At 42.1% G+C, this 27845-nt stretch overlaps 1 protein-coding gene across 2 annotated transcripts in view; it reads left to right on the top strand.

The window, feature by feature from the left end:
• SAMD12 (sterile alpha motif domain containing 12) overlaps positions 1 to 26522 on the top strand; it is a 320783-nt gene extending 294261 nt beyond the window's left edge. Inside the window, exons 5-6 of one of the 2 annotated variants that reach the window (XM_032222835.1) lie at positions 786 to 868; positions 25274 to 26522. In XM_032222835.1, coding sequence (XP_032078726.1) covers positions 786 to 868; positions 25274 to 25339 — 149 coding nt within the window. In that variant the 3' untranslated portion in view covers positions 25340 to 26522. The remainder of the gene's footprint in view (positions 1 to 785; positions 869 to 25273) is intronic. The other variant, XM_032222836.1, reaches the window with a different exon arrangement.
• Positions 26523 to 27845: the final 1323 nt, after the last annotated feature.

The raw sequence follows: 27845 nt of genomic DNA, 5'->3' as shown, positions 1-27845 counted from the left end.
CTTGGTGTGTCTTATAGTCCGGTACGTCTTATACTCCAAAAAATGTGGTACATTTTGATGTTTTGCTGGGTTATTTTTCACTAAAGAGAACAGGTGTGCGCTTGTGAGTTCCACCAAATTTTTCAGTGTTTAGATGGTTGCTACTGAAGTACAGATAGTTCTTGACTTACAACCAGAATAGAGCCCAAACCTTATATGGCTAAATGTGATGTTTGTTAAGTGGGTTTTGCCCCATATAACGACCTTTCTTGCCAGAGTTGTTAAGTGAATCACTGCAGTTATTCAGTTAATGACGTGGTTGTAAAATGAATCTGGCTTCCCCATTGACTTTGCTTGTCATGAGGTCGATCATTTGATCACATTGGATACTGCAACCATCATAAATACGTTGACAAGCATCCAAATTTTGATGACGTGACTATGGGGATGCGGCAATGGTCCTAAGTGTAAAAAATGGCCATAAATCACTTTATCCAGTGGCGTTGTAACTTCGAACAGTCACTAAACTAAGGGTTGTAAATTGAGGACTGCCTGTAGTGTGAAAATACAAATTATCATCGGTGTGTGAATATACAGGTCACCACTGATACTTCAGTTACAGGTAAGTAACCATTCTTATCTCTATCAAATTTCTCTATGTATCCTTCAGAATCCTTCAGCTGATGATGTTACCTAGTCTTGTAATGAAACGCTCAGAAACCAAACTGAAACAAGCTTGGAGAACAAAGCCACTGCCAAAATCTAAAACCCGAGCTACAAGTATTTTCTATTATTTCATCCTTCAGAATTTTCTAAATCCTCTGACTGGAAGCTGGCAAAGGCAGAGCAACACCTTGTACAGAGACAAAGCTTGCCACCACTTCAGAAGGTGAGTAATTGTGTGCCTTCGCTCACTCTCTATCTCCCCTCAGTGTTCACTGGATAACCTCTTCAAAGCTGAGGCAGGTAGAATTACTCACTGACTAGAAATGGTTGAGAAGATTCGTGGTTTGGGTTGTAGGTTTTGGCAGGGGACTCTTCTCCAAGCTTGCTGTTTAGCTCCCAGATGTTTCATTACCAAACTAAGTAACATCTTCACCAGGGGGTTTGGTCTCATTCAGCTTCTTCTCTGCTTATCTAGGTCCTGTGTGGTGTTGTGGTCAGTTGGTCCAGTGGTGGGATTCAAAAACTTTTGCTACCGATTCTGTGGGCGTGGCATGTCTTAGTGGGCATGGCAGGGGAAGGATACTACCAAATCCCCATTTCCTCCAGATCAGCTTGGACTCGGGAGGCAGAGAATAGAAGGAGGCGGGGCCATCCAGAGGTGGTATTTACCGGTTCTCCACTCAAAATTTCCGCTACCAGAACTGGTCAGAACCTGCTAAATACCACTTCTTGAGTTGGTTGCGTGACCAGCTGTTTGTGGAGCGCTCACTGATTCCTCTGTGGGTAGAACTGAAAGGAAGTGATTTGTTGTAAGAAAGCAACCTGCTCCCTTAACAAGTTACTTGAGGTCCCATGACTTTTAATACACTTGTAAGCAATGTATAGCCCTCCAGATATTGCTACACTTCATGATCACCCAGTGTGTGGTAATGATGAAAGTTCAAAAGCCTCTAAAGTTTTCACATCTCTGCTCTAACTAGTTAATTATCTTATTGGTGGTTCTCACTGATAAAGACTTTATATACTTCATGCTGATAAAAGAGTTTATGAACCATCAGATGGATTTGTAATTGGCTGACAAACTGTACTCAAGAAGTAGTCCTTAATGCTACTACATCTACACAGAGGGAAGTAAACAGTGGGGTACCACAAGGTTCTGTCTTAGGCCCACTACTCTTCAATATCTTCAAAATACCTTCAGATGAAAAAATGGAAGGGGAACTTACCAAATTTGAGGATCAGAAGTGGTATTCAGCAGGTTCTGACCAGTTCTGGAGAACCGGTAAATGCCACTGGCTCTGCCCCCATCTATTCTCTGCCTCCCAGATCCCAGATGATCAGGAGGAAATGGGGATTTTGCAGTATCCTTCCCCTGCCATGTCCACCAAGCCACACCCACCAAGTCATGCCACACCTACCAAGTCACGCCCACAGAACCAGTAGTAAAAAAAATGTGAATCTTACCACTGTTGCGGATGATACTAAGCTGGCAGGAATAGCCAACAACCTAGATGGTAGTCTCAAAATCCAGATGGATCCAGATTTATACACTAGGCCCTAGCTAACAAAATGAAATTCAATGTAGAGAAAAGTAAAGTCCTACACTTAGGCAAGAAAAACTAAAAGTACAGCTATAGACTGTGTGAAACCAGGATTAATAGCATTAACTGTGAGAGGGATCTTGGAGTCTTAGTGGACAACCAATTAAATATGAGCCAACAGTGTGCGATGGCAGTAAAAAAAACCAACACAATCCTAAATTGCATTAGTGTTAATGCAATCAATAATATAATCAAGTTCAAATGAAGTACTAATACCACTCTATAAAGCCTTAGTAAGACCACACCTAGAGTACTGAATCCAGTTTTGGTCACCACACTATAAAAAGATGTTAAGACTCTAGAAAGAGTGCAGAGGAGAGCAGCCAGGATGATTAGGGGACTGGAGACTAAATCATATGAAGAACGGTCACAAGAACTGGGCATGGCTGGTCTAGTGAAGAGAAGGACCAGGGGAGACATGATACTAGTCTTCCAATATTTGAGAGGCTGCCACAAAGAGGAGGGGGGGCAAGCTATTTTCCAAGGCACCTGAAGGGGAGACAAAGAATAATGGATGGAAACTGAACAAGGAGAGATTCAACCTGGAAATAAGGAGAAATTTTCTGACAGTGAGAGCAATCAACCAATGAAGCAGCTTGTTTTTGGAAGTTGTGGGAGCTTCATCACTGAAAGCTTTCAAGAAGAGACTGGACTACTATCTGTCAGAAATGGTGTAGGGTGTTCCTGCTTAGCCAAGAGGTTGGTCTAGATGACCTACAAGATCCCTTTCAACTCTGCTAATCTGTTAAATCTGTTAACCTCCTGCATAAATTTTACAAATTCCAGCATTGCTTTTTTGGAATTGACAAGATGGAAACGTTCTATGGATGGATTCTAGTTGAAGGCTATTCAATCAAAGTTTGTATCCATAAGTTTTTTTTAAAGTGCCATAGACAAGCAAATTCTTACTTCTAAGCAAACTTAGTCAAAAAGTTTTCTAACACTGCTCTTCATGGAACACATCACACAATTTTGATGAGCCATGATTGACAAATGTATTCTCAGTAAAGGAGAGATTTTTCCCCCCTATTTTTGTCACTTAGCCATTCTATCTGCTGTGCAGGTAGCAGATATAATTCATCACAGTTGAAGGAAAATGCACGTGTGTGTGATTGGAGGCAGAAAAAGGATATTGCATCTGTAGATGGAGTCAATCATTTATTTCGCCCTACTGGAGACTTCTTTTTATAGCGTCATTCTGGGTCCAGCTAAAAGAATATATGGCAAAAATGAATGAACAAAGCAGATGGTGGAATTGAAATAAGGACCACTTAATTCCAATTCCTAGTTTGTGGCATTCTGGAGACTGAGGGGAAGCTGAATAACATGGGGCTACAAATGTAAACCCATTGGGACTGACATTATGTTGATGTTACCCTTCAACCAGAGGTGGGTTCCTACCGATTCAGCCTGGTTCGGCCAAGTAGGTAGTAACTAGGCTGGCCACGCCCCTGAACTAGTTCTATTGTAGGTGCCACCATCTTGGGTTTTTTTTACTACTGCACATGTGCACATAGTGCGTATCAAGTGAGGGTGAAGCGCGTCCCTGGGTGAAACCAGCAGTAACAGAAGCCAGAAACCACCCCTGCCTTCAGCCATGTGCGACTCTTGGTGATTTTATGGACTGGGTCTCTCTACATCTTCCAATCTTAGACTACTTCTTTGAATTGTTCTATGCTGTGGCCAGTGTCAGCTTTGACGGTGTCCATCCACCGTATTCTTTGGTGGCCTGGGTGCCTTTGGCTGCTAACTCTTGCAAACATAATTGCTTCCTCCAATGAATTTCCCCACATCATCATCCTCTTTTAACAACCTCATAATCCCTTGCTGTCCAGATGCCCTTCTTATTTCTAATGCAGAGGGTTTTTTTTCCCCAGCAGATACATTCACATTGTGCAAGAGGAAAAAATACCTGCCCAAACCTAGGATCGAACTCACAGCCTCCTGACTCTGAGGCGAGAGCGCCACCTCTAGGCCACCGCACCACTCAAATGAATTCTCCCGCATGACATGGCCAAAAAATAAGTGACATGCAGTTTTGAGATTTTGCCTTCCAGTGAGATATCTGGTGGTTATGTAGAAGGATTAGACTGGAACAATGGTTTCCACAGTTGAGAATTCTGCCTTTAGCATTACCCAGGCACCCATTTTGACCCAGAATCCCTTCGAGAATCCCTTCTATGGCTCATCCTAGGCATCCTTTCAGACAACCTAAAGAGGCAGCAAATTCCCTCTTTAACTGATGAAGACATTTTTATTAGCACAGAAACCCACGAGCGTTTCTTGCCTGTGATGGACAAACAAGATCAATGTGTGTACTTAATGTTGGACAGTCATGGTGAGATTTCTTTGCTGCTTCATCTCAAGAAGCAAAAATGTCTTGGAACCATGGGGCATATATGGGTACTTACATCTCCTTAGGACCACAATTGAGCCCAAAATATCTGTTGTTAAGTGAGTTTTGCCCCCACCTTACAACCTTTCTTGCCACAGTTCTTCAGTGAAGCATTGCAGTTGATAAGCTAGTAAGCCGGTTGTTAAGTGATTTGCCAAGCATCTGAATTTTGATCACATGATCATGGGGATGCTACAAAACTCCTAAGTGTGGCAAATGGTCATAAGCATAAGATAAGGATTCACCCAGGTTGAGGAGAACCCATAGCTAATGTTATGGCCAGTTGAGAGAACCTTCAAACCCCACTCCTCACTGGCCCCTTTCACCTCTCCCAGGAGTCTCCACGCAGCCCGTTTTGGATGCGAGGTAAGTGCAGACCCCACACGGAGCCTCGGGAAGGGAGAAAAACAGGACTCCCAGAAGTTCCAGAATGCCAGAAATGCCCCTCCACCATGGCCACACCCACCATGGCCACGCCCACCCAGCAACCGGGAAGAGAATCCATTGCTGAAATGTTTGAAGCCCATCCCTGGTCATAAGTCACTTTTTTTCAGTACCATTGCACCTTTGAATGGCCACGAAATGAACTATATGTAAATCAAGGACTACCTGTCACCTACAAAACTTTTAGGAAGGCTCTCAACATGGAGGAGGAAGAAAGACCTGGGTTCATGCTGGCCTAGGACAGCTTTAAACAATCCCAGCGTTTCCAAATAGCAAGCAGGTTTTCTGAAGCATTCCTTCCTTTTCCAAAAAAAGCATTTCGAAAAGAGGTGCAGTTGGGTGTGTCCACAGGTGCGGGCAAGTTCAGCTGTATTTTTCCATCCAAGGGGGCCAACTTTTAAAGTACAAGATGTTCAGTTCAGTATTGGTATATGGTAGAATAGGAGCCAACACCCTTTGTGTATTCTTCATTAATCTAGAAATGTCTCCCCATTCAAAGAAGGAATTGATTCGATTCCCCTCCCCAACTGCCTGTTGTTTCCTTTTCTTTCTTCTCTCCACTTCCCCTATTGTACTTTGAGGTTTTTTTTTCATTTTAACATTTCTGGTGATGATTCAACGATGAGAGTCAAAGCTAAACTTGGTGCTGCTTGGAGGCAAGGTGTGATCCGTAGTCTTGGCAGTGACACTAAGTAGAATAGAGGCATTCCTTAAAAAAAAAAAAAGGAAAGACTTCTGTATCACTGGGACTCATCCAGATTAGGGATTAGAGCTATAAATTAACTCCTCGGTCTAATTTCAAAATCTCTTTATGAGCAGTCAGTTTAGATCACTCTCCCTTTCCTAACAACCCAGTGGGAATGGGGAAAGAACAGAGGGAAAGAGACGGGAAATGAGTTGGCAGAGGAGATTAACCTGTTCATATTTTGCTTTGGACTCACCAAAATTGACTTTGACTCAAATCATTAGCCTGGGACCCACAACTGATTCATTTGAAGGAATTTAGCTATTAATAACCCCTCCCCCACACACAAAAAATGGGTTTCATTTCTGGCCATGATTTATCTTACACTTTTAATTCAGATTGAAATAACTGACCTGCTGGACTGAACTTTTGAGATGAGAATTAGCTGTGTTTTGATACCTGCCTATCATCTACCTATCACCCATCTATCATTCATCCATCATTATCTGTCTGTCTATCTACCTACCTACCTACCTACTTACCTACCTACTTACTTACCTACCTACCTATCATCTCTATCTACCTATCTGTCTACCTACCTATCCTCTAACTACCTACCTATCATCTATCTATCTCTTTTTACCTACTTACCTACCATTGATGGGTTCCGGATCCCGTTGCCACCGATATGGTGCAACTGGGCCGGGAGTCCACCACATGCGCGCAGCATGCATGCAGTGCGCGCATGCATACTTACCACCCACAACAGTTTATGACGCTCCAGCTGCTCGGCGGAGTATCACGCAGGCACCGTAGACTCCATGCGTGTAAGCCCTGATTGGCTCAAATACACTTAAGGAGGGCAGGAGGGCGTGCCCTTTGGAGCACCGTACCAGAACGGTACCTGGTGCTCCCAGCAGGCACCGGTATGCCCATAACAGTCATATCCCACCACTGCTACCTACCTATCATCTATCATCCATCTAACTATCTATCTATCATCTATCTATCTATCTCTACCTACCGACCTACCTACCTACCCATCATCTACCTATCATCCATCTATCATCTAACTATCTATCATCTTGAATTGAATTTTGAATTTATTGCATTTATATGCCGCCCTTTTCCCCGAAGGGGACGCAGGGCGGCTCACAATCCAAGTCAGGGAAGGGGGTACAGACAAGGGATCTATCTATCTATCTATCTATCTATCTATCTATCTATCTATCATCATCATCATCATCTTCTTCTTCTTCGTCTATCTTAATAATATTGAATGAAAGAAGCTACTCAGTATTAAAGAACACAGTGTTTCCATTTTGCAAATTAAGGTACTGCTTAGGACTCTGTGTGTTGACTACAAAGCTTCAGGCTTCCTCTAGGCTGCCTGGCACAGCATCCAGCTTACATTAGGATGAAAATCCAACACATTTTTAATGCTCCTAAAAGACCTAGGCACTGCACAGATGATATAACAAGGTACTGCCTACAGGCATATTAATCTATTCGAAAGAGCAAAAGAAGTTGGAAAGAAGGACAGGGATAGATAGAAAATAGGATCACAAAACTAGCTTAGAATCTTTCAAGTCTGAGCAAAGTGAAATTCATAAGCTAACCAATCTTACGACTGTAGATGAGGAAGAAGGGAAGGCACAGGAGTGATCATCTTAAGAATGTCCATGCTGTTTCTGAATCCATATACCTACTTCTGGAATCAGCTCCTGAAATGTGGGAGTTAATTCATAAATTGTGACCTACAATTTCTCAAGGCAGAAATGCCAGTTAGGTTACCCACCCACTGCTTCTGGTATCAAGTCTAAGGAGTGCGAAGCAAGAGGTCTGCTCAGCTGCAAGAAAGTGGGGACAAAGAAGAGCTGGATATTGAAGTGGGCAATTGAACAGAAGGCAATTGACAGCTTAAAGTGACTTCAGCCGAGTATTTCTCTTGCTGAGTTTCTAGCAGCTTCTGTTGAGATCAGGCTGTGTAGTCTGACTAAGTTCCAGACAATTATGATTCTTTCTCTCTCTCTTTTTTTTTTTTTTTGCATCGGTGCCTTTTTGGGCATCACAACCAAGCAATACAAAGTATAAATATATTTCATAATCTTGCCAGTCTGGTTTTTCAAATCACTTACTAAATTTCTCTCCCAAAGTCCTTCAGAAATGGAATAACAATGGTGAAAGTGTGGATGCTGATGTAATCACTGCAACTTTTTTTCTACAATTCTATTATTTCACAGCCATTATAAAAGGTTTCAGGTTAGTGTTCTAGACAAATTGCCAGACAGTTGCAATGTACTTTAAGATCCAATTTGAGTCCTCCATGTCTTCTTCTAAAAGCCAAAGGAACTATTTGTCATTGTTGGAAGAAATGTCTATCTGAGTTCAGTTCCAAGTGGGGGAAAAGACACTGGATTCATGGAGACTGCTTGGAAAGATAATTTTAATGGTGGACAGGACCACATGGGAGGGAGGGAGGGAGAGAGGGAGAGAGGGAGAGAGAGAGAGAGAGAGACCCTTTGTTAGGCTTTGAATTTGAGCTCACATTCTGATTTATTGTCAGAGTCCCATGCAGAAGCAACTCTGTAAGCTGTCCTGAGTCCCAAGGTTGGTTGACTCTTGCTGGGTGCTGATGGAATGAAAAGACTTTGGGATTCCTATTATGGCTCTGTCTGAAGGAGGTAGATCTTTGTTATGTAGAATAGACTGATCCAGGCCTTAATGGCCCATTGTCAAAGGTGGTGGGGCTGAGTTTCTGCTTCCCCTTTAGGGGAAATTTTCTGCCCTTTGAATATTACCTAAAATATCTCATTTTCCTAGGAGAGGGATGGGTGCTAATGTCAACTTTATGAGTTGACAGTTAAATTCCTACCCTGGGTAACATCACCAGTTCTGAAACAGCATTGATGATGTTACCTAGTTTGGGTAATGAAATGTCTGCAAGAAAACAAGCAAACTTAGAGAGCACCAAGGACCCCTCCCCATTTAAATCCTGAGCTACAAATATTCTCCTTTATTGGTATTGCATCTTTCTTTATCTAATATTAATAGTTGGTCCAGGAACAAATGCATCAATTATAAGAAAGAGATGTTTAACTTCTGGGTTTATTATGGCTTCAGGAAGGACGGAAGCCAGGAAAAACAATTGACTCATTATTATTACAGCCCATCATCTGGGCTGCAAAACTCCAGATGATCACCAGATGGCAGGAAAGAGACACAGAAAACATTAAGCAGTCCAATCTGGCAATTCTCTGGATTTTGGCAGCCCAGGTAGAGTAACCCTGGGCATTAAACTTGGATCTCAAAAGGTTTTCAGCACATTATCTTGTCCAGTAGCTTCAGTGTAATTGGAGGAACCCGAGTTCAGTGCCACTAAAGCAGCCTTTTAGCAGCGGATCAAGCAAGATCAGGATCCAATTTTGATAAGCTCATCCTTTTCACACCACAATAACTTTCACTTACCTGCTCCTGAGTGAAGAGAGAATATCAATTTAAGGCTGGCTCTGATCCCATTTAATTGCTGTTGCAACAGTGTAGATTATGGGATACCATTTGCGGCTCTTGTACTATGATTCAAACTACAGCTGTCAAAACAGCCGAACAAAACTCTCTTTTGTGATGCATTAGCCCTGCTTTGTTTGCTCATTCCGAGTTCAGCAATTGATAACGAGCATTTGTAGCCATTAGTAGAAATGAAAGAGGCTCTACTTAATGAGCCATATCAAACTGCAATTTCTTTCCTTCTTGGCAAAGAAAAAGCTCAGCGGCGTCTACTGATATTATTTTGAGTGATATATCTGACACTGCTTCTTTTCTGTGGGTGCAGGGTGGGGGAAATTGGACTTTCACACAAATGCAGTGTTTCTCAATCTCAGCAACTTGAAAATGGGTGGACTTCAACTCCCAGAATTCCCTAGCCAGCCTGGCTAGGGAATTCTGGGAGTTGAAGTCCACTCATTTTCAAGTTGCTAAGGTTGAGAAACACTGCTCTAGATAATGAAATAAACAACAACAAAAAAGCTGAAAATAAAAATAGCCATTCCAAGCAGAAATGAAACAGGGGGATTTTACAAATTAGAAACCGTCTAAACCACTTCTCCAATCGACTCTGTGTATTTAAAGTTAAAGCAGGGTTGCTTTGAATATCTTTCACAATATAAGAACAGATCTAGAATGGCCTGTTATGCACTTAAAAAAAAAAGGGTATACATTATTCACAGAGAGTGGCTTAAAGTGGCTTTCAAAAGATGAAAAACATAAAAACAAGAACCAGTCATTAAATGCCCATTTATGAGCTAAAAACAAAGACAAAAATCCAGATTGCCAAAACTAACAGTCAGTGAATAAAATTAAGCCACAGCGGGGATTGTTTAGAGGGAATTGTTTTACATGCAGTAGAATTCAGATTTTTTTAAAAAAAAAAAAAAATGTCCTAACCTTTAAGGGAAAATAATATCTCTGATGAATCACTGCCATCACCTCTCTTCCATTTCTATCAACCATAACGTTCTGTTCAAGTCCTAACAATATTTAAGCAAACTTTCTTGCTTTGTAAATTGAATTTCTGAAGCTAAGATATAGGCACACCTGTTAGATCTGAACTCCTGGTAAACATTAATATTTGTCCATTTCATTCTTAGCCAGAAAGCCTCCATTGAATTTAAGCAATCAAATTTAGCACTAACATCATCAGTGCTAGTAGGGAGTGCGATTTGCTCTCATTTTATACACTAATGGCTTCCCCTGTCAGTGTAGGTAAGAATAGTCATAGTGGTTCCTTGATTAAGCTGTTGTTTTTTGTCAGCTCATTTGGCAGTTCCTTGATTGGGCTATTGTTTGCAGCTTGATTGTTAGTCTAATATTAATCTTGGTGTTAATCTCTGTTCATCTGGGTGTTGATTGCTGTTAAGGAGGTGTTTTGGTCTTTTTCTTACTTTTGGGCTTTTTGATTGTCTGCTTTGAATGGAAGTTGAGTAGATGTTGTTTATCTCTATGTGCTTGTTGATGGCTGATTTGTCTGAGTGTCTGGCTTCCAGGAATTCTCTCAAATTTTGGCTTAATCTAGACAGCATTCCAAGTGCTATTGAAGTACAGGTCCCCCGTCATATGTTACCAGTGGCCATTGTTCATATATCATTGCTAAGTCTTAATGAATGGAACCATACACCAAACCGCATTTTGACCTAGTATATTAATTCTGAAACTATGGGCTGTGGCAGTGGTGGGATTCAAATAATATAACAACCGGTTCTCTGCCCTTATGACCAGATGGGTAGACAGGGCTCCGTGGTCATGTGACTGGGTGGGCGTGACAAACTCAACTTCACTCAGGTCGATGGACACTTGGCCTTCGCTGTTACAATGTAATAAGGGTTAACAGGAGAGGCAGTTTCTGTAAGCAGGGCAATAAAGATCAGGCTAGAAACAACACCAGAATGTTTCCTTCCTGCCTTCCTTACAGGATTAGCCCTGTAAAGTGGGGGGAAAAGCAAAAGGAGATTTCTTCCAACAACCGGTTCTCCGAACTGCTTAGAAAGTTAACAACCGGTTCTCCCGAATAGGTGCGAACTGGTTGAATCCCACCACTGGTCTGTGGACCACCTACAACAGGGGTTTCAAACTGGCAGCCCACGGACTGGATGCATCTCATGCAGGCCACACCCATCCCAGCTCCACGAAGGAGAAAACCATTGCATATGACAGCAATGTGACGCCACAAGTTTGACACCCGTGACCTATAATATGGTTAATGGATTGCATTACTTCAAATGGTTGTGTGGATTGAGTACTTTGTGCCGGTATGGAGTCAGCTCATTGTTGGAGGGAAGATAATTTAACTCGCTCCACCCCTTACCTGCCAGTGATGAGATCTGCCACCAGTGCTCTCATCACCTTGAGGCATTTTCAGGTGCCCCCCCAAAAAAATAATCGCATTAAGAAATATAAGAAGGGTTTGCACTTCTATAATTCTGAAGTTTGATTTGTTTTTTAATATAAAAACCTCAGAACAGCTTAAAGGAATCCGATGGTTTCGAAATAAGTGTCCTGCTGGTGTTATGGAAGTGGTGTGAAATTGACTGAGGATAAATGGCACAGCTAGCAGATCGCAAGCATTTAAACCATTGCTCTTTGTTCTTTGTCATGCACATAAAAGTTAAAACAGAGTGAAAGCCTTAACATGTGCAATAAAGTAATGTTCTTCCTTAAAGATTGCCCAGCCCATTGTCTGTGCCAGAAAATGCTGTTTGCTGCAATGTGTTTGCTGAGCACAAAGGCCTTTAACCGTGTGATGGCAAAGTCAGCAGCTTTCTTTTTCCCCAGAAGGCTTCTGGGGAATTAAGCATCTCATACAGAAGACCCAGCTATTTTCATAAATATAAAAGCATCCAGGCAAAATTCTTTCCTACGTTCCTGATTGTTCATCAACAAAAGGCAATAAGATTTGAGTTTCATCTTCATAAATGGAATATTGTTAAATCACTTTGAATAGAATATTTTATTAATAGCATATCAATAGAATATTCTATTCATACAAATCAGATGCTATCAAATGTTCTTCTGATAGCAGTATTCCGGTATTTGAGGGGCTGCCACAAAGAAGAGGGGATCAACTTGTTTTCCTGAAGACAAGACAAGAAATAATGGATGGAAACTAATCCAGGAGCTAAGCAACTTGGAATTAAGGAGAAACTTCCTAACAGGGAGAACAATTAACCAGTGGAACAGCTTACTTTCAGAAGTTGTGGGTGCTCCAGCCGTGAAGTTTTTAAGAAGAGACTGGACAGCCAATTGTCTGAAATGGTAAAGGGACTCCTGCTTGAGCAGGGGGTTAGACTAGAAGACCTCCAAGATCCCTTCCAGCTCTATTCTGAATTTGAGATCCCCAATTTGAGAATACTTAATTTGGACACACAAGGAATTTGTCTCCGGTGCAGAAGCTCTCAATATTCATGGAAAGCAACAGGGTAATAATAATCATAATAATGACATCAATAAGACGGGGTAGTAGAGAAGATGAGAAGGATAATAACAGTGTAATTCTATAGCCATACAATACCCATAAATATATTTAGAAAGAAAACAACACTGTGATGATTCAGTGTTTAGCAGAGTGATGGCATGTGGGAAAAAACTGTCCGTGTCTCCAGTTGTTTTGGCATGCGGTGCCCTGTAGCAACATCATAAGGGAAGAAGTTGAAACAATTTATGTCCAGGAAATGAAGGGTCTGCAGATACCTTCTCCTTCTAACCTGTGCAGGATACAGGGCTTCTGTGGAAGGCAGGCTGGTTGCAATTGTCTTTTTTTCTGCAGTTCTAACTATCCGTTGGAGTCTCTACCTGTCCTGTTTAGCTGCTGTATCAAACAAGACAGTTATCGAAGTACGGATAACTCAATAATTCCTGGATGTTGTGATTCAAATCGATTTTACATGCCAACGTTGCATGCATTTTGATTGTGCCCTGTGCAGTCTCAAGAGTTTTCATTCCTAGGACATTCCTGCTAGGATGAAGACCTGAACTGAATCTCTGCTGTAAAGTTGACTTTCAGAAAGTTCAAAAATAATTGTAGCGGGTTTTTTTTAACATGCAGAGTTTATTTGAACAATATCAGTGATGGTATTCAGCCAGTTCACCCACCATCCTATTTAGCCATGTTTTCTAAGCTGCATGCGTGCGTGCAAGCTGTGCACACGAGCAAAGCTCATGCATGGAAGGCCACACGCATGCGTGGAAGGCGTGCAGGCTCACAGTTTCAGTGCGTGGCGAAATGGTGGTAAAATTATGTGAAACCCACCTCTGAATAATATGCTCTCTGGTCTACAGTTACTCTGCTTCCCCCCATCTAATAAAGAATCCATTCATCTAAGTAGTAAAGAGTAGATAAGGAACCAGTGCAAGCATTGATTAACGTGTTAGTCTGGAAAATGGGAGATCAGGTTCAAGTCCACCCACAATCAATACATATCAATCCATTTAGGCATTTGACTTGCACATAGTCATTTCCATCAGGAATTTTCCATTTTTACTTCTTGTTATGTAAATGGACTTCAATACTTAATAATTTAATTGAATGCATATTTAATATATGTAATCATTTACTGGCATTACCATGTCATTATATGTCTGAAAGACAAGTTTTATCACAGTGAAAGAAGTATGTTTTATTTTCTACCATGGTTACCGTTCGTTTTCTCCACCCACCCTACTGAGGACTATTACCAACAAGGAAAATAGGAGGAGAAAGTACAATGTAGGCTGCTTGAAGCTCCCTGGGGAAAGATGAGATATGAATCTGACAAATAAGTAAATTGAGTGGGAACATCCTACACGCAGTCCTTCTCAACCACACCTTTCCTGGAAGAGCTGTCTAACTGGAGGCAATTCTCAGCTACCAACCTCTCTTCTCGAATTGTTGACCATCCCCATTTTCAGATGCATCAAATGTCTGGCAGCCTGTTTTTTGCAGGATAGCATTTCATGCAAGCTACTCATTAAGATACAATCGTCAGTACAATAACACTGTGTGCCGACACACCCACTACGCTAAGCTGCGGTTTGCTGAACTTTAGTTTGTTGGGTAAAACACAATTAGTTGAGCTCACACCACCACGCACAAAGTCATTGGCCGTGTTTTTTCAAAGAGCAATGGTTGCTTTGATGTGACACCTTAGATATGTAATGTGGCCTAAAACCAAACAATCCGTAAAATTCACATAGTAGGATAACGTCAATGGTCTCAAGAAGATCCTGAGTTGAGAAGAACAGGGATCTTCCTAAGATCGTGGCGGTTGGCAGTGACTCAACCTCAAAAGCTGATGCTGATCTTTTGAGAGAAACATTTGGCTGCCATTTGCACCGAATTGCTATTTCTTTGAACATCTGCTGTTTCCTATGGTAGAAACGAGAAAAGGGAATTATGTGACAAGTGCCAAGACTTCCTCTTCTCTGGGGCTCTCTTCCTTCTCCTCTATCATTCTGCCAATTCATTTCTACATTCTTCAGTTTGATCCAAAGTAGTGACGCCCCAAGATATGGAATTTGAACAATAACAGGAACATTCACATAATACGTCTGATTTGAATGATAGAGTATCTGCGATTTGAAAATGGCTTCCCATCACTTCCACACAAAAAAATATCTTTTAGCATTTTAGTTTGGCACTGTAATGAGCTCATTTACTAGCGTGTAAGTCGTAATAATAGAGTGTAAGCCCGAATAAACAAGCTGGCACTGTGGCTCAGTGGCTAAGACGCTGAGCTTGTTGATCAAAAAGGTCGGCAGTTCAGAGGTTCAAATCCCTAACTCCGCATAACGGAGTGAGCTCCTGTTACTTGTTACAGCTTCTGCCAACCTAGCAACCAAAAACACATAAAATGCAAGTAGAAAAATAGAAGCCACCTTTGGTCGGAAGGTAATAGCGTTCCGTGCGCCTTCAGTGTTTAGTCATGCCAGCCACATGACCGTGGAGATGTCTTCAAAGAGCATTGGCTCTTTGGCTTTGAAACGGAGCTGAGCACCACCCCCTAGAGCAGTGTTTCTCAACCTTGGCCACTTGAAGATGTCTGGACTTCAACTCCCAGAATTCCCCAGCCAGCATTCGCTGGCTGGGGAATTCTGGGAGTTGAAGTCCAGACATCTTCAAGTAGCCAAGGTTGAGAAACACTGCCCTAGAGTCAGGAATAACTAGCACATATGTGCAAGGGGAACCTTTAAGCCCTAATAACATTGTGGGAGGCAATTCTGGTTAAACCCACCATGTTACAAAAAATATGTTGAGACTTTGGAAAAAGTGCAAAGAAGGGCATTTAAGATGATTAAGGGCCTGGAGACAAAAACATATGAAGACGGTTGCAGGAATTGGGTATGGCCAACCTAGAGAAAAGAAGAACTAGGAGTGACATGATAGCAGTATTCCAGTATTTGAGGGGCTGCTACAAAGAAGAGGGGGTTGACTTATTTTCCAAAGCACTAGAAAGTAAGACAACAAACAATGGATGGAAACTAATCAAGGAGGGAAACAATCTGGAATTAAGGAGAAACTTCCTGAGAGTTTTATTCTGATTGATGAATAGAATTTTACTGTCCATGTTTTAATAAGCATATGATGCTGGCACAAGCTTTGGTAGAGGTGATGCCACAGCATCAGTTGCATACATCCCCATAAGGTGAAATAAACATTACAATAATTTGATGCACCGTCAACATTGTATCTAAGTAATTAATTTTGGGTGGCAGCATAAATAAAGATGGCATCAGGATGCATTCTAATACCAATAGCCTATTAAACCATAAATCTTCTTTTCTTCATTCCATACCCTCTGCCATCAGAGTACGTTAAAATTAAATTTTAATTTGTATCCTGGTTATGAATACAAAAATGTAATTCTTAGAATAGCAATCTCAAAGTCTGGGACTGAAAAAGCAGACAGTGGTCTCTGCAAAAGGATCAAGCTATTCTTCCCTTCCATCTCTCTTCTCTTCCATCTCTCTTAGTGTTATCTTGATAAAATCATCAAAGCCTCCTCTTTTGATACAAACACGGCAAAAGGGGATTTTCATCAGGAAAATGAGAATTCTGAGTCCTGTGTTGCTCTACTTTGCTATTTAAAGGGCTGCCGCAAAGAAGAGGGGGTCAACCTATTCTCCAGAGCACCCGATGATAGGACAAAGAAGCAATGGATGGAAACTAACCAAGAAATCATAATGCCTAATGCTGGGAAAGATTGAGGGCAAAAGAAGAAGGGGACGGCAGAGAATGAGGTGGCTGGATGGAGTCACTGAAGTAGTCGGCGTGAGCTTCAATGGACTCCAGAGGATGTTAGAGGACAGGAAGGCCTGGAGGAACATTGTCCATGGGGTTATGATGGGTCAGGCACGACTTCGCAACTAACAACAACAAAGGCTAGAAAGGCCCTCAGAGTTATTTTAATTCAACCCCCTGTCCAAGTTAGGAGACCTTATTACATCTCTAACAAATGGCTCTCCAATATTTTCTTGGAGATCTCCAGCAATAGAGTATCCACAACTCTGTTATTCTGTTATTGAGGATCATGCATAGAGAATATAGTTTGTATTAGCTGTGGATCATAAAGCAATCAACTTTGACTGATCTTTAGAAAAGGCAACTTGTTGAGGGCATCTGTCAGAACTTCAACTCAGAATTTAAGGCTGTGGGGTTAGATTGCCTGGCATTTGCACACAAGGAAATCCTGCTAGATAGAGGAATGCCAATGGCTTATGGACAATGGTTTATAAAATCATAAGGCTAGAAGAAATCATAATGCCTAATGCTGGGAAAGATTGAGGGCAAAAGAAGAAGGGGACGGCAGAGAATGAGGTGGCTGGATGGAGTCACCGAAGCAGTCGGCGTGAGCTTCAATGGACTCCAGAGGATGTTAGAGGACAGGAAGGCCTGGAGGAACATTGTCCATGGGGTTATGATGGGTCAGGCACGACTTCGCAACTAACAACAACAAAGGCTAGAAAGGCCCTCAGAGTTATTTTAATTCAACCCCCTGTCCAAGTTAGGAGACCTTATTACATCTCTAACAAATGGCTCTCCAATATTTTCTTGGAGATCTCCAGCAATAGAGTATCCACAACTCCAGTAAACAAGCAGTTCCATTGGTTAATTGTTCTTACTGCCAAGACGTTGCTCCTTAGTTCAATATTCTGTCACCACCACATGCAAAATAGGTAACCATTTTCAAAGGAACCTTTGCATCAGGATTCTTGAGGCTGAACAGTTCTATTTGCTAAGGCAAAAGAGAACACAATAATCCAATGTTTACCACTTTCAGCAACTTGCCTGGACTACAAATGCCAGCTACTGCAATTACTCAGTGCTGGCTGGGGAATTCTGGGAATTGCAGTCCACACTTCTGAAAGTTGCTGAGGTTGGGAAACTGCAATAATCTCTCTCTCTCTCTCTCTCTCTCTCTCTCTCTCTCTCTCTCTCTCTCTCTCTCTCTCTCTCTCTCTCTCTCTCTCTTTCTCTCTCCCTCTCTCCCTCTCTCCCTCTCTCTCCCTCCCTCCCTCCCTCCCCCCCCCTTTATGATTGATGATCTTCTTATCTGCCATTCTGGCAGAATCAAGAATCTGCAAAAAGCAGGAGAATTGAGTTTTTGAACCTCTTATTATTTAGGATATGATTTTGAAACCGTAGGGAGTGGCATTTTCAGAAATCTGGGAACTTAAATGCAAAGGAGTAGCAGCTTTAAAGAAGCAATTTCTATAAAGAATGTGGCGATTAAAGGAGGAAGAATTATGCTTCCCTTTCTCAACCCTGGGGGTGCTCAGAGTTTCCAAGTGTTGTTATTCTCGTTACAAAACAAAAAGTGTCATATTTATCTCAAATTCTTAGGAAAACAGGGCAGCTCTGCCGGGGGTGAGCTTCAAAACTTTTAGCAAGGGGTTCTCTGCCTGGTTGAAAGGGGGGGGGGGGGTAAATCCTCTTTGATAATTCCTAATAGGAATATTTTTGGTTTGAGTTTCAATCTCTGTCCAGTCATTTCTTGCAACCACCTTCGAATCTTTTGCCAATATTCTTTTTGTTTTGCTACATGACCACTACATGTGGTAGTAGGTGACAGGAAATTGATCATATTTCCAGCAGTTGGGTGATAATTTTTTATACATTTTGGCAAGCCTGGCTGGAGGTAGGTGCCACCTATAGAACATTTTATATAGGTTCTTTTTTTTCATTTTTTATTATTATTATTATTATTATTATTTATTACACAATGGGAAAGGGAGAAAATGGAAAAAAAATGGGGGGAGGGGAAACCCATCTTCACATACAATATGTTGTTTGATCACAGATGCATCCCTACTAAGTTTATACATCCCGTATCTCTCTGTTGTATATTTAATGAGCACCACCTCTGTCCCCAATAGACGTTTATCTCTAAGTGCCTTTTGATGGCTGATTCAATTCATCTGGTTCAAACGAGATGTGTGTGGAACTCTGAGAACCTGCCTCGATGGCATAGCAAAGATGTAATCATTTTTTTGTCTCACGCAAAATGAGGAACCAGGAGAGATGTGTTTCCTTCTCTACAATTAGCAGATGAATAGTCCTCCCTTTTCTGCTCATAGCACATTCTGCAAAGGGAGCAGGTGCATTGATAGCCTTAATGACATCAGTACCATTTTAGGGTACAAGCGCGAAGTCATCTATCATTATAAAATAGGAAAATTGACTTTTTTGACCAGATTTTGACTGCAATGGGCTACACAGTATGCTATAAACCATTTGTTTGATTGATCCACTCTGGAAATACTGCTGCAGCATAGTCCTTCCAGGCCACCTTGATCTCAACCATTAAACATTATTCTTCCAATCCTGTATGCAAGCTTTCTTATAATCATTGAATATACTATAAAATGATAGTTGCATTTATCAGCTGAAGTCAGTGCAGATGGCTGAAGGGAAGGGGTATTCTCCAGGAAATAATAGCAATAGCAGTTAGACTTATATACCGCTTCATAGGGCTTTCAGCCATCTCTAAGCGGTTTACAGAGTCAGCATATTGCCCCCAACAATCCGGGTCCTCATTTTACCCACCTCGGAAGGATGGAAGGCTGAGTCAACCCTGAGCCAGTGAGATTTGAACAGCCGAACTGCTGAACTGCAGTCAGCTGAAGTAGCCTGCAGTGCTGCATTTAACCACTGTGCCACCTTGGCTCTAATAGGAGGTCTTAAGCTTTGCTGTCTTATTAGAAGACATGAAATAACCCTTTTATGCCAGATCCATTTTTCTGTGGCCTGAAAGATACATTGCGGTAAGTCAGGCTACTATTCTCTTGAACTTACCTGTTGTGGCCTGCCAGTGGCCAACAGAGCTGGAAGCAGTTTCAGACAGTGAGGAGGTTGGGAAGGAATATGGGCCAGACCTGGAATCTGGGGAAGACTCTGATGAGGGCTCTGTGTGAGAGGCAGAGGTGGGGCCAGGCCCATCTGACAGTTATTAGTGCCTTTGGAGTCAGACATCAGTAAGGCAGAAGATCAGCTGGGGCCTGTTCCCAGTGTGCGCATGCGCAGAGTTGCCAGACGAAGGGAACAGCTAAGGAGCAAGGGTCGACTTGGGAGTAAAGCCACAGGTGGATGGTGAATGGCCCCTCCCATAGTGAATAAAAGAGGAGCAAAAGGGGAGGGGTGTTTGCAGGATGCAATTAGTTCATACCTGCATTCTTGCCAAGTATTGCAACGTCTGAAAGATATCAGCCTGGCCACTCTCCAAGCCTGATAAAGGTCAGTAATTGTGAACTATCTTGACAGACGGTGGGAGAGGAAAGACTTTGCTGGAGAGGAACTCACTGTAAATTAAATAAAAGGGGTTTATCGGGATGAGGACTCGACTTCATGCTGCTGGGGAAGCCTAGGCAGAACATTACCAACCACCTACAGGTACCCCAGCCTCTCTCTGGGATATAGCACTTCGAACTGCTCCATAAAATATATTCTTTCATTTTCACACTGCTTCCCTGTCCAGTGTTGAGCTTTTCACAACCACCTTTGAACGTAGGCATCGATGTGCTTATTTTAGAGAATTGCTTTATTGAATTAAAAATGCATAGAGCAGTGTTTCTCAACCTTGGCAACTTGAAGATGTCTGGACTTCAACTCCCAGAATTCTGGGAGTTGAAGTCCAGACATCTTCAAGTTGCCAAGGTTGAGAAATACTGGCATAGAGGGATGTCCCTACATGGGAGGAATACAAATTGAACTTGCTTGGCAGGGTGTTCTTAACACGGGAAGCTCCGAGCAGCTTTCTCCTGCTGACTTTCCACTGTTTGGTGAAAAATCAGAATCAAGAAGAACCCTCAACCTTAATGTGACCCATGGGAAATCGTTGGAACCTGAAACCGTTCCTGTTTTTACCCTGTCTCTGGATGGCATCTTGGCAGCCAGCCACTTTTGCCTGAAGCGGTAACTCTCTTAATACTATCCCTGCTGTGCCACTGTTGGCAGGCTGGGATACGCGGCTTTCCGGGTGTATATTTTATTTATCAGTGATTTCTTATCAAGCACAGTGTATCAGTAGAACACTTTTAGGCAGAGTGTCTGATTACAGTTTTTAGTACATTTCTTGCTGGATGAGGGGGAGTTTGCCGAAAGAAAGGGAGGTGTCAGTGTTTAACTTGCTCTTGAAAAGTGGCAGCTGCCCTTATTTTACCCTTCATCTGATATGCTCTGCCCATTAATAGCATGCCTCTTTGTTGAGTTTTGTTGTGGCCCGCCAGCGGCTGCAGACTCGGACAGTGAGGAGGTTGGGGAGGAACATGGGCCAGTCCTGGAGGCTGACGAAGGCTCAGACGAGGGCTCTGCATTGGAGGCAGGGGGGGGGGGGGGCAAGGCCGTCTGGCAGTTCTCAGCTGCCTTCGGAGGTAGACAGCAGTGAGGCAGAGGAAGAGATGGAGCCTGTTCCCAGTGTGCACATGTGCAGAGCTGCCAGAAGAAAAGAACAGCTGAGAAATCAGGGCCAACTTGGGAGTAAAGCCACAGGTGGACAGTGAATGGTCCCTTCCATAGGAAATAAAAGAGGAGCAAAAGAGGAGTGGGCTTTTGCAGGAAACAATTCGTTTGCTCGTTAATTCATTTCAGGAGTGTGAAGATCTGTCCGTGAATCTCAGAGACTCTGTGCCCAGACTTTCCTTGCACTGCACTGCATTTGGAAAAGATTTACATGGCAGCTTTCCAAGCTAGATAAGGTCTGTGGTCATAAATTCACCTTTGAAAGACTGTTTTCCAGGCCTTGGCTGGATGTGAATGAGAGGAATTCACATTTGTTTAATAAAAGGGGTTTTGTCAGGACCAGGAATTGGCTTTGTGCTTTTTGGGGAAACCTAGGTCAGAACAAGTTTTCTAAAAAAAAATGAAATGGCAAAAGACAACAAGGTAATGCTCTGAAGGCTGATGTCCTGGAATAACTTGAAAGAACCTTTTCATTTGTGTCTTGTTTGGAAGCAGTTAGAAAGGGCTCCATGAAAATTACAAGGCTATTGCTTATTTCTTTTCGTTCTGAGACGAAGGGGAAAAAAGTTTTTATCAGACATTTAAAAGTCAGGATGTGGAGAATGTACTTGATGCGCCTCAAGGAAAGCTCACGTGGAAAACACTTCATCCTTTCCTGATTAGGGCTTTTTTTCAAGCAGAGTTAGTGCCTCATTAACTTCTCTGGGACAGTTTGCCCTTTGAAATAACTGAATGGCATCTGCTTCTTACTCAAAATCAGTGGGGAGAATATATCATCTCCCAAGTCTTTTCTGTCTGTTTCTCGAATAGCTTAGAAGAATGGCATTCAATGAATGGCAGATTTTGTGTTAGAACTAGGATGTCAAACTGGATTTATTTGAGGGCTGGATCAATATTGTAGTTCTCCATGGGCTTATCATGGGGGATGGGATGGGATGGGATGGGATGGATGCCTCCTGCAGAACCCCACCCCACTTGGGAAAAAATGCTTTTAAAAGTGGGGGGGGGAAGCTTCCGACCATCACACAGCTCACAGCTGAGCCACGCGATCATAGGAAGCTATTTTTTTAACTACTGGTTTGCAGAACCAAGGACAATCATTCCTACCAGTTTGGCCGAACCGGATTGAACCGGGAGGATTTCACTCCTCCTTTTTCCCCACTTGGAACTGGACCCGGAAGAATATTTCTTCCAACGGTTGATTATGTCTAATCCTAGTTAGAGGATGTTTTTAGAATCATCATATTAAAGAGGGTCAGGATTTGTTTTTCAATTCAATTCAATTTATTACATTTATATGCCACCCTTTCCCCCCGAAGGGGACTCAGGGTGGCTCACAACTCAAACCAGGGAAGGGGAATACAGACAATTTTTTAAAAAAAAACAAAGCATAACAATACATAATTTAAAACACACAACAGTCATACCATTCGAGACGGGGGCAACAGCTCTTTAGCCCCAGGCCTGTCGGAACAGCCAGATTTTAAGGGCTTTGCGGAAGGCCTGGAGGGTGGTGAGGGTCCAAATCTCCATGGGGAGTTTGTTCCTGAGGGTCAGAGTAGCCACAGAGAAGGCTCTCCTCCGAGTGGTCGCCAGTCGACACTGGCCGGCGGATGGAATTCGAACGAGGCCTAATCTGTGGGATCTAATCGGTCTAGTGGAGGTAATTGGCACCAGGCGGTCTCTCGAGTACCCAGGTCCAATACCATGAAGGGCTTTATAAGTGACGACTAGCGCCTTGAAGTGTATCCGGAGACCAATAGGCAGCCAGTGCAGCTCGCGGAGGATAGGTGTTACGTGGGTGAACCGAGGTACACCCACGATCGCTCGCGCGGCTGCATTCTGGACAAGCTGAAGTCTCCGAATACTCTTCAAGGGCTGCCCCATGTAGAGCACGTTGCAGTAGTCCAGTCTAGAAGTCACAAGGGTGCGAGTGACTGTTGTGAGGGCCTCCAGGTTCAGGTAGGGACGCAACTGGTGCACCAGGCAAACCTGGGCAAATGCCCCCCTGGTCACAGCCGACAAGTGGTGTTCAAAAGTCAGCTGTGGGTCCAGGAGGATTCCCAAATTGCGAACCCTGTCTGAGGGGCGTATAATTTCACCCCCCAGCCTGAGAGATGGAACACTTGGCCAATTTTCACTGAATTCAAATGAAGATCCAGATCTCTTGGACTTTAATTCCAATTGCATATTGGTAAAAATGTTTGAACACTAAGAACAAATTGGAAATAAATGCATAAGCCTAGGTGAATTCATAAAATGCCTTCAAGCAGAGACTGGAGGCTTTTGCAACTTTAGATTCCATGCATCAAGCAGAGTAGCCTACACTGGGATAAGTACTACACCCCTAATAAGAATGGAGTCTATGGAAGTTTCAATAAAATAGCAGTAAAACATCAATTTTAATGAGAGCTTTTAAGTGGAAAGAAAATGACAACTGAAGAAGCTGGCAAAAGATGCAGAACTACACTCAGGTGAATAAAGGAAGAGAGAACATGGCAGATTGTGGGGGGGGATCACATAAATTAAGATAGCAGCAAAAACAAATCCTTTTTGCCAAGTTTATCGTTGTTAAGCAGGCTAAAATATTGATTTTAAGAGTCTGGTTTTTTTAAAAAAATTGCTCTTAGTTCTCTTGCGTGTTATACAAGAAGGTGAAGCATATTCAATAACTGTAAAAATATACTAGTAAGTTTGGTTCATGAAGACAGTACAAGGAATGGATCATTTTTGTCTCTGAACCCATGGGTGATAATGCTGAAAGCCCTAGCTTTGAGATATGGCTCTGGAGAAAATATGGCTGAGAGAAATATAAAATAGAAGTATTTGGTTAATGATTGGATGTAAGAGTGAGAACCTTTCACTGATCTTCCCAAAAGGAGTTGATTTGACGGGTCACAGAAAGTATTCTGAGATCACAGAAATATTAAATACCAAGCTAAATTAAGAAGAATTTTGATCAAATAATTTGGGAACATCTATTCAAATACTTCTGATGTGACCTATATCTAACGGATTAATTGATGTAATTAATATTGAGAATATTCTTCAAGTCAAAACAGATGGAAATGGGGCCTAGTTGATCTTGGGGGGAAAAAGTTCTTGAATTGGAAACCAAATATAAATCCCAGCTCTGAAGATAGGTTAGAAGTGCCAAGAAGATAACATTGACATATTGCATGGTGACCAGAAATGGTGCTTAATTTAAGGAAGACTTTGCCTTCTAAAACAGGGGTCACCAACCTTTCGGACCTCAGGGACCACTAAATCCATAATTTTAAATCCCATGGACTACTAATATGATTTTTTTTAAAAAAGATAAATAGTATTTAGTACAATATTTAGTGTAAATAATTTTTCTGCAGACCACCAAAGTTTTCTCATGGACCACCAGCTGGTGACTGCTGTTCAGTGTCAGGGGATACAGGAGAAGAATGGGAAAAATAATTACCCAGGAGTGCATAAGCTGTGAGGTCCTTTGTGCTCTCTTGGGTTTGGTGGTTTTCTTGAAGACATTTCATTACCAAGCTAGGTAACATCATCAGTGCTAGAAGGGAGTGGGATTTCAATTCAATTCAATTCAATTTATTGAACTTGTATGCCGCCCTATTCCCGGGGGGGGACTCAGGGCGGCGAACAAACACATGGGGAAGGGGCCATACAAAACAAACAAGACAAAAACAGAATACAGAGACAAGTTAAAACTACTCAACAGACGCAGCAATTCAAGTGGGGCCGGGAACTCATCAGCCCCAGGCCTGCCGGAACAGCCAGGTCTTGGCGGCTTTGCGGAAAGCCTGAAGGATGGTGAGGGTCCGAATCTCCACGGGGAGATCGTTCCAGAGGGCCGGAGCAGCCACAAAAAAGGATTTGCTCTTATTTATTATTTTTAAGCTCTAATGCAGGTCTGATCTTTGACTGGAAAGGCCCATTCAGCTTGAATGACAATATATGTTACAGTTGGTTCAAACTCAGCTTGCATTCACTGCTCTTTTTCCCTTTCTCTTCTCTTTTAACAGCCTCGACAGAGAGTTCCCCATAAACATCAGCAACCTCTAAAGCTGCTATCCTGCCAGATGATATAGAAGCGAACTTTTCCATCTGAAAGAAAGAATGATAATCCTAATTTTTTTAAAAAGAAACCTAAGAAATGGCACCGCCAGAAGAAAACAGCCACCAAGAACTGGACCCCAAATCCAACTGATCCGATTAACCCGATAAGTTCTGAATAGCGTCTGACTTGCTGATGGCATCCCAGCGTGGCATGTCACCCACAATAGAACTCTTTCCACCTAATAGTTGGTGGGCTGTTGCTTTTTTACACCGGGAAACTGTTCCCAGTTTCATCACTGTGCGTAAACTTTATATTCCCATTAGGGAACTCTCTGTGACCTTCACTAAAAAGGTCTGGGGTTTGGGTTTAATTGAGTTTTGTTTTTAGCATGGCAAACAATGGATCATACTATATATGCAGATTGCATGATGTTTTTTTATGGGACCGGTAGTTCCAATTCCACACACCCAAATGCTCACCGATGTCCCTTTTCCCTACCCCTGCCCCCCCCTCTCGGATAGGAACGTAGAAATATTTTCTGTTAGTGATACACGAAATGATGCCCTGTTTTACAGTATCTGCAATCCATACATGATCTCCACCCAGACATTCTAGCCAATTTGATGTGTTATGGGAATGTTTCAGGTATCTACGTTAAGATTATACCTGGCGTGACTTCACCATGTGCATTGCTTCAGTAGCAAAGTTGGCTTGGTAACTCACATGGATATTGTTGTGGCTGTTTTGACTCTTCACGTGTAGAAGTAGTAGAATGAGAGCACGTATGTTCCCTTTGCTGCACCTACTCTCCAAAACGACAAGTAAGATTATATTTCTGTTGCTTTGATGCATGCTAAATAATAGAGAAGAAATTAATGGAGATAAAAGATTGCTGTCTTGTTGCAAGAATCCCCTAGCTGTCGACGATTGAAGACACATGTAACATTTCAGTAGCAACGTGGCCAGTCTGAAAACATTCTCCTTGCACACTGTAGAAATGCAGTGTTTTCTACTTCACAGTTGTAACAAAAGCCAGCTATAAAAAGTGCTGATCGGTGGTTAGCATAGGTGAGTTATTCCTGGCTGTTTAAAATGCTTGCTTGTTTTCAATAGGACAGACAAAAAATACAAATAGCAAACTGATAAACGATTACCGTCTTACTCCGGAAGCCATTTTAATTCTTTTTCCTTTGAAGGCACATGCTCCATTCAAAGTAGTACAAATAGAGTAAAAGATCAAGCTTTTGGCTTGCTAGTAGTGCACACCAACTGCAGTGAGCACACACTACTGTAGAACTGGTATATTTATCTTCCCTCCTGGAAGTAAACAGTAACAGAGTTGGAAGAGATCTTGGAAGTCATCTAGTCCAACCCCATCTCATGCAGACCTGTACTAGGGATTCGAACCGGCAAACTGCCGATCTTTCTGATCGACAAGCTCAGTGTCTTAGCCACTGAGCCACCTAGTCAGGCAAGTGAGTTGCTGAAAATTAGAACATCTACTTTTTAGGGGACATATGGAGAAATGTTAAAGATAATGAAGGCAAACCACAACTCTTTGCAGGGAAATAGGGTGATTGCCCATCAAGACCTTCCTATTTTCTTTCTTAAGTAGAATTGCCTTTGTTCAAGTATGTTCTTTAGCAGTTCTGCCCAATGACATTTTCTTCCATTGACCTCCAATTGAGTCTTGGGATTCACTTTTGTTGTTGTTGTTGTTGTTGTTCATCCGATGTGCCATATTGACCTCAAATTCTTTTTTAATCAGCTATCAGCTAGAGTGAGCAAGCCAACATTTCACAGGCCAAGGATACGTTGAAATCTCAATCATCTTGAATAGTGCACTTGCAGATAATTTATGCTAGGGATAGGTATCCACCAATATATTATGTTTTGACTTTGTCTTGACCCTCAGATTTATACCTGAGATCTGTTTTGGGGTTGGTTTTTTTTTTGCTCTCACAAACAAGTTTGAGCAGAAATGTTTACTTTCCACACAACTGTAGCCGGCTTAAGACTGTTGCAACCAAAATGAGCTCTGCTCTCCATTATTCTTTGTCCAGGTTTCCGGAACAGAGCAGGCTGTGGTTTAATCTTTATCCTTACCAATTCTGAGTCAGTCCTTTCCCACACAACTTTTGTTCCTTCATTTCTTCTGGAAACCAAAACCATGATAGCAAAAAAAAAAAAAAAAAAAAACCCATGATAGCATCCGTAGAAAACAAGTGTGTCTGATTCTACTTGCCCCTAAATCAAGCAATGGTAGATCTTCAGTTGAACTTTCTTCTGCTTGATAGACTGTTAGAAGCGTGAGTAGTTTTCACGTACACATACAGACACACACTTTTGTTGTGCAATTCATACTTTTCAATTTGTCAGTGTTTCAAGAGATGTACTTGAAGCTCTTTTAAGAGAGAAGAGGCTTATGTCCCCTCATGGATCCTGAACTATTCATCTCTATTGTTTCCTTGAAATTTTGTCGATGATTTCTCCCTAGTCTAGATTAAGGGTGTCAAACTCAAGACCAGGAGGCCAGA

This window comes from Thamnophis elegans, chromosome 8, assembly GCF_009769535.1.
Source record: "Thamnophis elegans isolate rThaEle1 chromosome 8, rThaEle1.pri, whole genome shotgun sequence".
In the NCBI taxonomy this organism is placed as follows: Eukaryota; Metazoa; Chordata; class Lepidosauria; order Squamata; family Colubridae; genus Thamnophis; species Thamnophis elegans.
This window is presented reverse-complemented; position numbering and strand designations above follow the sequence as displayed.